The 9,816-nt window shown below is 56.9% G+C and overlaps 1 protein-coding gene across 2 annotated transcripts in view; it reads right to left on the bottom strand.

Annotated features, from left to right (window-relative positions):
• Positions 1 to 636: 636 nt before the first annotated feature.
• CPNE7 (copine 7) overlaps positions 637 to 9,816 on the bottom strand; it is a 19,562-nt gene continuing 10,382 nt past the window's right edge. For both annotated transcript variants that reach the window (XM_017513950.1, XM_037733257.1), the window contains exons 10-15: positions 9,117 to 9,250; positions 8,394 to 8,448; positions 7,871 to 7,922; positions 7,672 to 7,805; positions 2,085 to 2,321; positions 637 to 1,274 (exon numbers count right to left, since the gene is read on the bottom strand). In XM_017513950.1, the coding sequence (XP_017369439.1) occupies positions 1,137 to 1,274; positions 2,085 to 2,321; positions 7,672 to 7,805; positions 7,871 to 7,922; positions 8,394 to 8,448; positions 9,117 to 9,250 (750 nt within the window). In that variant the 3' untranslated portion in view covers positions 637 to 1,136. The remainder of the gene's footprint in view (positions 1,275 to 2,084; positions 2,322 to 7,671; positions 7,806 to 7,870; positions 7,923 to 8,393; positions 8,449 to 9,116; positions 9,251 to 9,816) is intronic.

Below are 9,816 nucleotides of genomic sequence, written 5' to 3'. Positions count from 1 at the left end.
TGGGTGGATGGATGGTGGATGGGATGGGGGGATGGGTGGGGGGATGGGTGGATTGGTGGATGGGTAGATGAGTGGGTGGATGAATGGGTAGAGGGGTAGATGGGTGGACAGATGGATATGTAGATGGACAGATGGGTGCATGGATACATGGGAGGATGGGTGGGCCTAGATTCAGGGTTAGGACAATGTTTTTCCCATTCAAGATAATTCAGGTGAAATCTCAAATTCAGGGGGAGGAGACTCCTGCAAGTGTCAGTGTCTGGCTGCACAAGCACCCAAGTGTGGCTGGCATCACCCAGGCTTCACCCAGTGCCCCCAGCCCGGGTCCCCACGGTGCAGGCCATGTGGGAGGCACCCATGTCACAGCCACAACCCTCACTGAGTGGGTTCCAGGTCTGGGGAGTCCCAGGAAGCCGAGTGGAGCTCCTTTGGGGGTGGAGGCAGCCATGGTCCAGTTTACCCCCTCCCCATGCCAAGCCTTCGCACCCCTGGGAGGGTCTTCCATTCAGTACGGGGGTCCCTGGTGTGCTGCCTTTGGAAGATCCCCTGCCGCAGATTCACCGGCCCACCCACCAGTGCCAGGCCCAGTCCTCTGGGGGTGGTGGGGGAAGACTGAAGACACAAGACACCTGCAAGGGTTAGGGTGACATTTTATTAATCCTGAAGCCACACAGGCAGACCCCACAGGCCTGAGCACAGAGGCCAGATGGCAAAAAGCACAGGGCGGGTCAGGGGCGCCAGCAGGGACAGAAGGAAGCTGACTGTGGGGACAGGGTGTCCGGGTGCCCCGGGCTTTCTCGGGGGCTGGGGTGCTGCCTTGCTGGCCCTCCCCCGCAAAGATCAGATGCAAAGCAGAGCCCCCAGCCTGTGCCCCTTCTCACTGGGGTAGGGTCTCCCTGGATGAGCTCCCAGGCCCTGCAAGTCCCTCACAATCTCCCTCCCTGCACCCACCTGGCTCAGGCAGGGCCAGGCATGGGGGCCCATATTTTGTCACCCTTCAGCCTTGGGGTCCCCAGACCTGGTGGGGCCTGGCGGCTTTGGGGAGGTCAGAGGGAGCTTAAGGGACCTCCAAAGGTGCTGGAGATGGAAGCTCTACAGCCCCACCTTCCCTGACCCTCCCCACCCCCTCCATGTCTTCAGGGGGTGCAGCCTGGGCTGGCCTCTGGGGCAGGGGTGCCCAGGCCTCTTGGGGGCAGGCCTCTGTGGTTGTAGTACTCCACCACCTGCTTCGGCACCTCAGCCAGCACGCACTTGGCCAGCGCCGCTGGGGACGCCTGGAGGGCAGGACAACGTGATTACGTCTGGGACCTTCGAGATCGTCTGTCTGTCCCCACACCTGGGCCACAGCCAGGCCTCGTCCTCCAGAGCTGGGGCCTTTGCACCCTGGTGACTTCCTGCCCCCACCAGGGGCTCAACTGGGGCCCGGGCCAGCCTTGCTAAGGACGTCAGCCACATGAGGCTGCATGTGGGTAATTCCAGCCCCTCAGGCACAGAGAGGAAACAGGCTGCCTGGGAGGTGAGGCAAGGCCCCCTCCACGGCCCAGGTCCCCCCAGCAAAGCCCAAGTGTGTCTGTGTGGCGTGGATGTCCCCCTGCAGAGCTTCATGTGTCTGTAACGTGTTTCGCTGTGTGGAATGTCATGTGTGTCTGCCTTCATGCATGTCTGCAGCATCTTGCTGCGCAGAGCCTCAGGTGTCCGTGTGGCACACACATCTTACTGCAGAGGCATGCAGTGACATGCGTGCCTCACTGTGTGGAACCTTGTGTGCACTGTGGGTGTCTCACTGGGTCACAGAGGTTGGCAGCAATGGGAGATGGATCCAGCTACATGCTGGAGCCCCGAGCCCCTCATGCTGTTCTCTGTGTTTCTGTAGATCTGATGAGCTTCACAATGGGAGGCTTTTCAGGTGCTGAAAGCCTCAGCTTCAGGTACCGTTCTCAATCAGTGGAGAACAGCCTGGGACCCCCAGACGCAAGATGGGACCTGCCACGTCCATTGGCGTGAGCCTGGCCTGGGAGGGCCTGGGGCAGTGGTATGCACAGGGACCCCAGGTCGGCCTCTGCCGAGCCCCCTGAGACACTCACGTTCTTGAGCTCCCGGAAGGGCACAAACTGCACTATGTCTCGGAGCGCGGGCTCACCCCGGGGGGAGCGCAGGACGCCGTCGTCACCGTCCAGGACCTGCATGTCGGTGAAGTCGGCGTTGCCCACGCCCACGATGATGATGGACATGGGCAGGCGTGAAGCGCGCACGATGGCCTCCCGTGTGTCGGCCATGTCGGTCACCACGCCGTCCGTCAGGATCAGCAGGATGTAGTATTGCTGGGGGCAGAGGAAGAAGTGGGCAGCACCGCACCTGCTGTGCCCACGTGCGCCCCGCAACCCATAGGCCCCCAGAGAGCCCAGAGCGGCCTTCGCGGGTCAGAGCTTCCTAGGACCGCCTTCCAGAGGGTGACGTCTGTGTCACAGGCATCATAAGCAACGATGGCTCAGGGTCCCCCACCCCGCCCTGCGGCGGGCAGTCAGCTCTGGGCCTCCTGTGCCCCAACTCGGGAAATGTCCACGAGTCTCACGGAGGGCTCTGGAGGGGATGCTATGAAGCCCGAATTTTACAGATGAGGTTGCGGTGCCAGATGGGTGGTCCGAGGCCAGAGAAGGAGAAACCTCCACTCCCAGGAACCAGACCTGGACCCACACACCCTGGCCCTATCTCTCCAGGGCACCTGCTGTGCAGTAACAAGACAGAATGGAACTTCAAGTAAAATCCATTGCTTAAAAAAAAAAAACCCACTGAGGGGCAGGGGGAAGAAAAAAAGAAAAAAACCCACTCAATCATCTTGCTGAGACTGTGGACAACAAGAAACGAGAAACAGGGCTCGCCTGAGCTGCTGCCCCGGGGGCTGGGCGGTCCCTGCCGTGGGCAGAGCGGAAGCCCACAGCAGCCTCTCCCGGGCTGGCCTTGGCTGAGCCCTTCCCATGGAGGGTAGATGGGTCCTGGAAAGGAACAGGGGCCCCGGGACCCGCTCAGATGTCACTTTCTCCAAGGGGCTCTGCTCTGCGCCCTCCCCATTGCCCCTCTGGAGCCCCAGGCCTGTGGGAAGAATTACCTGTTTGCAAGTCCGTCTCTGGTCCAGGGCTACATGCACCCACAGCTGTGCACAGCCTGGCTCCCAGCCCCCAGATAAACAGCTCAGCCTCAGAAAGCCCCCCACCCCCTGCAAACTGTGCAAACACCAGGCACCAAAACCCATCGTGGAGCCCGCTAGGACGGAAGCTTGGTGTCTGGAGAGGGATGGAGGGCTCAGCTGATCATGTCTGAGTCCTCATTTCAACCCAGGTCTAACCACAGAAAACCATGTCACAGGTAAGCACGGGAAACACAACCCCAGACAACGGGCAACGCCAGGAGTGGTGGTTTAGGTGTGACCAGGTGTCCTGGCTGTTTAAAGAGTGCTTATCTTCGTGACAGGCTGAAGCTGACATGCACAGATGAAACTGTCTGAGACTCGCTTCAAAACACCACGGAAACCTGACAGGCAAACCCAAGCCTGGATTCTGGACTGGGTCCTCTGCCAGGAATAACGCTGCTCGGGAAGTTATTGTTGGGCCAATCAACGAAACTGGAACATATTCTATGCATTAGATAAAAGTATTGCATCTAAATAAAATTTCCTGAAATCTGTATTTGTGCTGCAGTCATATGAGAGAATATCTTTGCTCTTATGAAATGTACATAAAATATTAAGGGGTAGAAAGCATGACACTGCAACCTGCTCTCAGTTCACAAATGTGTGTGCCTGTGTGTGCGCATGTATGTGTGTACGCATGTGTGCATGTGTGCGTGCATATGTGCTCATGTGTATATGTGTGTGTGTGTGCTTGTGTATATGTATGTAACCTGTGTGTGCACGTGTGCATACGTGTGTGTGCATGTGTGTGCACATGAATGCATGAGTGTGTGCATGTGTGTATACATGTGTGTGGGAGCATGTGTGCACGTGTATGTGTGTGCACACGTGCACGTGCGCACGTCTGTGTGCATGCACGTGTATACGCATGTATGCATGAGTGTATGCCTGTATGTGTGTGTGTTCGTGTGTGTGCGCATGTGCACGTGTGTGCGCATGTATGTGTGTGCGTGAATGTGCGTGCACGTGTATACATGTCTGTGTGTGCGTCCGTATGTGTGTGTGCATGAGTGTGTGTGCAGTGCCAAATTTAAAAAGCGTCAGAGTATCACAATAATATTTGCATAAATTAAAAATAGATGCAAGCAGATACAGGGTTCCCATTTGGCATGAAGATGTAACTAGATGTAGGTGATGTTTCTTCATCACGAATGTACTCAGTGCCTCTGAACTGGACACATTAAAACGGTTACGGACACATTAAAATGGTTACAGGTGGCTCACACCTGTAATCCCAGCACTTTGGGAGACCGAGGAGGGCAGATCACTTGAGGTCAGGGGTTTGAGACCAGCCTGGCCAGCATGGTGAAACCCCACCTCTACCAAAATATAAAAATTAGCCGGGCATGGCAGCAGGTGCCTGTAATCTCAGCTACTCGGGAGGCTGAGGCAGGAGAATCTCTTGAACCCGGGAGGCGGAGGCTGCAGTGAGCCAAGATCACAGCACTGCACTCCAGCCTGCACGGCAAATGAGACTCCATCTCAAAAAGAGAGAGAGAAAAAGGTTACAATGGTAAATTTAAAACTGTGCATATTTTATCACAATAAAAAACTGAGAAGATAAAACAGACGAATAGAAAACCACACGGACACGAAGCGGAAGTGTGACACGTGAGCAGCTCGTGTCCCCCTGCCGCAGGGCCTCAGACATCTTGTAACTTTTCAGTAAATTTAAACTTATTTCAAAGTAAAAAGAATAAAACTTTTAAAATTCAGAAAGGGGTGTAGACAGGGCCACTCCTGAGCTGGATGATAAATCTGTGGGGATTTATTCTGCTATTTTTTGACTTTTTCTTTTTTTGCTTTTTAGAGGCAGGAGTTCGCTCTGTCCCCCAGAGGGACAACCTCCCAGGCACAGGTGAGCCTCTAGCCTCAGCCTCCTAAGTAGCTGGGACCACAGGGGCACACTACCATGCCCAGCTAATTTTTTACTTCTTTTTTGTAGACACAGGGGTCTCACTCTGACATCCAGGCTGGTCTCAAACTCCTGGACTCAAGCAATGCTCCCACCTTGATCTCCCAAAGTGCTGGGATTAAAGGTACAGGTGGCTGCACTGGGACTGTTTCTTGACTTTTGATGTTTGAAATTCTCAGTAATAAAATATTTTTTTAAATGGAAAAAAATTAAGGATAGAAATTGCTTAAAAAGCAAGGGCAAGCCCAGGCATGGTGGTGCGCACCTATGGTCCCCGCTACTCACTCAAGAGGCTGAGGCGGGAGAATCACCTGAGCCCAGGGGGTGGAGGCTACAGTGAGCTGTGATCTCGCCACTGCACTCCAACCTGGGTGACAGAATGAGACCCTGTCTCAAAAGAAAAGAAAAGAAAAGAGAAAGAACAAAAAAATAAAAGAAAAAGAAGAAGAAGAAGAAGAGTTCTTCTGTCACTCAGAAGAACAAATACTGCATGATTCCACTTAGATGAAGTATTTAATAGTCAAAATCATAAAATCAGAGAGTGAAATTGTTACGAGGGATGGGGGAGAAGAGCACAGTAATGAAAAGTTACTAATCAAGGGCATAAAATTTTCATTTAGAAAGATGAATAAGTTCTAAAGATCTGCTGTGCAATACTTCTCTAAGGTAAATAGTCTTTATTGCACACTTAAAAATTTGCTAATACAGGCCGGGCGCGGTGGCTCACGCTTGTAATCCTAACACTCTGGGAGGGTGAGGCAAGTGGATCACCTGAGGTCGGGACTTCAAGTCCAGCCTGCAAAACCCTGTCTCTACTAAAAATTAAATAAATAAATAAATGAAAGAAAAAAAGAGAAAAGGCACCGACGAACTCACTCTGAGCAGAAGGCACACTTGCCTGGCTCACCAAGGTCCATCCTTCCCTGGCCACACGGTCAGGGTCTCTCAAATGGGCTGCTCCTGGCCAAAGTCCCCGTGCGTGCAGGATCACGGGCAGGTCAGCACCCAGCACCCAGCACCCAAAAGGAGGGGGCAAGAGGAGCTGCACAGCCCTGAAGGAGCCCCTGCCCGCCCTCCCTGCAAAGCCCCCGCCTGCCCTCCCTGCAAAGCCCCCGCCTGCCCTCCCTGCAAAACTCCTGCTCCTGGAGCTTGGCTTGTGAGGGCTCTGTGCCCAGGAAAGTAAAATGTGGGGGCTACCCCCTTCCAGGATGCTGGGCAGTTGGGCAATAGGGCCACACATGGCCAGCGTCTGGACAAAGTCAAGGTAGTACAGGAGCAGAGCAAGGTAGGAGCAGCCCAAATCAGGGGCCAAGGCCTGGCAGGGCCAACCCCGGCTCTGCTCAGCCCTGGGAACAGAGCTGCTCTGGAGAACTGCCTACAACCCCCTCCACTTCAGAACTAAACTGTACGGTCTCCAACAAGAATGTCCTTAAATTGGCAGGTCAATGTGAACAGCTTCAGTGGGAGGCAGGTAGCTTGCTCTCAAAGGCTTTAGAAAGCAAACAGTTAATCCCAACACTGTGGTGAGGCGGGCGGATCACTTGAGGTCGGGAGTTTGGGACCATCCTGACCAACATGGTGAAACCCCATCTCTACTAAAAATACAAAAATTAGCTGGGCGTGGTGGCGGGTGCCTGAAATCCCAGCCGTTTGGAAGGCTGAGGCATGAGAATCATTTGAACCTGGGAGGCGGAGGTTGCAGTGAGCCGAGATCACACCACTGCACTCCAGCCTGGCGACAGAGTGAGACCTTGTCTCCAAAAAAAAAAAAAAGAAAAAAAGCAAGCGAAAAGTGACTCTGCACAGGTGGGGAGAGGCCGGGGAGGGCGGCTGGCCAAGTTACAGGGACTCTGAGTCCAAGCGAAGGGCAGCCCGGAGCTGCTACACCTCTCTTGCCACCCATAAATTTCATGTTTCTCCAAAATAAAATATTAAAAGAAAGCAACAGGCTGGGTGCAGGGACTCACGCCTGTAATCCCAGACCTTTGGGAGGCCGAGGCAGGTGGATCACAGCATCAGGAGTTTGAGACCAGCCTGGGCAACATGGTGAAACCCCGTCTCTGCCAAAAATACAAAAATTAGTCGGGCGTGGTGGTGGGTGCCTGCAGTCCCAGCTACTCAGGAGGCTGAGGCAGGAGAATCGCTCGAACCCAGGAGGCGGAGGTTGCAGTGAGCTGAGATCGCGCCACCGCACTCCAGCCTGGGTGACAGAGGGAGACAGAGACTCCGTCTCAAAGAAAGAGAGAAAAGGCAACAGGCTGGCTGTGACCCCAGAGACACATGCAAACAAAATGGTGACGCGCGTGCAGCCAAACGGTGGAACGGCAGAGGGGCAGCGTCGCTGAGCTGCGGCCACGAGGCTGTGAGGCGATGGACAGCCCTGTGGCCGGGGCCCCAGCAGCGCCAGGGGAGATGCAGTCGGCCCGCTGTGGCCCCCGCACGCCCGAGCTCCGTCCTGACGGCTGCCCCCTCTGCTGGTTCCCTCTGCCTGCCCGCCTTGCTGACCACGCGCTGGTGCCCACGCAGCTGACCCCACATCCCGCATGCACCACGCCCCCTGGGCACCTACAGAAGCTTCCGCGGTGCGCTCCTCGGCCGCCGCCACACGTGCCACCTTGGAGATGATGGGCGCCACGTTGGTGGGGCCGTAGAGCTGGACCCTGGGCAGGCAGTTCTGGTAGGCCTCCACGACACCCTGGATGCCTGTTGGGGGCAGGGGTTGAGCCAGGCCCCCTGCACCCCTCCCCGGGCCTGCCGTGGGCGCCTACCTTCACACTCGTCGTCCTCAGGATTGAAATTGATGGCAAAGTCATGGGACACCTGGGTGGGGACAAGAGGGCTCCGTCAGCTGCTCCACCCCCCACAGCCCCCATGTCCCCCCTACTAAGAGGGGGAGGTTTGGAGCTTTAGTGGAAGTCGACCCTGTGCGTGGCCATGCTCTGCAGAGCCCAGGGACAGAGCGGGAGACGCCCCGGACCCAGCAGTGCCTGAGGTTTACATCAGCCAGTCAATCCCCATACACCATTTTTTCTGCTGAAGCCAGTTGAATTGTTACGTGCAATAGAAGATTCCAGACTAATGTGCTTCCCCATCTCCTGAAGGAACGTGGAGCTGGTCTCCACACACCCTTCAAGCTAACAAGTCCTACGAAGTCAAAGGCCAACCTCTGGCGGGAAGGGTAACGTTCCCGCTTTGCGCCCCAATCCCATCCTACCAGGGATCCCTGGGCCAGGCCACCCTCTCCCGGGACCTGTGGGACGGGCGCAGCTCCGAGGCCTCGGGTTCTCCTACCTCATACTTGGGAGGAATCCGGGCTCCAAACCCCAAGGCAGAAAACCTCTTGTCGCTGGAAGAGATGCAGGCCGGTCACCAGGGGCCCTAAGCTCACGTGGCTGCTGTGAGGGCCGCTTCTGGGGAGACACGACTGGTGCCCAGGACACGAGGCCACGTGCGGCCAGGCCTGGCGATCACAGCAGTGAGCACAGGCCATAATCAGGAATTAGTCTCGGGCAGCGGACGCACCAGCCAGCGCATAGGATGGGGAGCCGTGGACAGTCCCAGCTGCCCTCGGGCTGGCCTCCCAAGGCCATGCCTGTGCACAAGCTGTCCCCCTGCAGATGCCTCCTCGGGGGGCTCCTGGACACCAGGAGGGGTCGTGTGGGGCCAAGGCAACCTCTGTGGCCCTCACCAACTCAGAGGGGTCTGTGGGGAAGAGCTCAGGGCGTCCTCTCCCAAGCTCCAGGCCAGGACCCTGCGTTGTGGGGAGGAGCTCAGGGCCCTCCCTGGCAGAGCATCTGTGGGTGAACCCCAAGCCTCTGTGGCCTCGGCTTGCTGGTCTGGCAAAGTGGGACACAGACGTCCCCAGGGCCATGTCAGCCCGAGACTCTGGGGCTGCTACGATACCCAGCCTTCCTCGCAGCCCTCCAAGCGGACCACCTCACTCACAGTGCCCACCTCATGGGCCCCAGGCCTGACCTGGAGCCCAGGGACGGAGCGGCTGTGAGCAGGGCACACCTGTCGTAGTCCTGGCAGATCTCGCCCACACACACCAGGGCCTTCAGGTACTCGTTGGGCTGGTAAGGGTTGATGTAGTGCAGCGAGCAGCTGTTTCGCGGGTCCCCGTTGGAGGCGGTGAAGTCGATGGCCACCTGCAGTGGGCAGGGGCGGGCCGGGGTTGTGCTTCGCCGGACTCCCGGAACCGCTTCTGACAGGTAGAGAAACCTCGCCCAGACCCGCCAGGACTCGGGGTCAGGGGCTGCGTGCGTGGGTGGGGCTGTCCCCCTACCACACAAGGCCAGGAGGGGTCTCCCCAAAACCTGCCAAGCCCTAGGCTCTCTGAATCCCCAGGACGCCCCACTGGGATCACCCTGGCCTTGTGGGGGCCCGCCCATCCCTCTTAGCAGCCACCTGACCCCTTTACCACCCTCCCCTAGCAGGGCCTGAGAGGACCCAGCCTGGGATGACCCCTCCACACCTCCCACAAGCTGGCTTCTCACAAAGCCATTCTGGGGCTCCCTCAACAAAACAGGAACAGAGCATCTGCAAACAACACACGGTGACACGGGGGCCTGCGTACAACACACGGTGACACGGGGTCTGCGTACAACACAGGGTGACACAGGGGCCTGCATACAACAGATGGTGACACGGGGCCTGCGTACAACACACGGTGACACGGGGGCCTGCGTACAACACACGGTGACACGGGGTCTGC

This window comes from Cebus imitator, unplaced genomic scaffold (assembly GCF_001604975.1).
Source record: "Cebus imitator isolate Cc_AM_T3 unplaced genomic scaffold, Cebus_imitator-1.0 Scaffold509, whole genome shotgun sequence".
Lineage (NCBI taxonomy): Eukaryota > Metazoa > Chordata > Mammalia > Primates > Cebidae > Cebus > Cebus imitator.
Note: the sequence above shows the minus strand (reverse complement) of the source record. Positions and strands in the feature narration are given on the sequence as shown.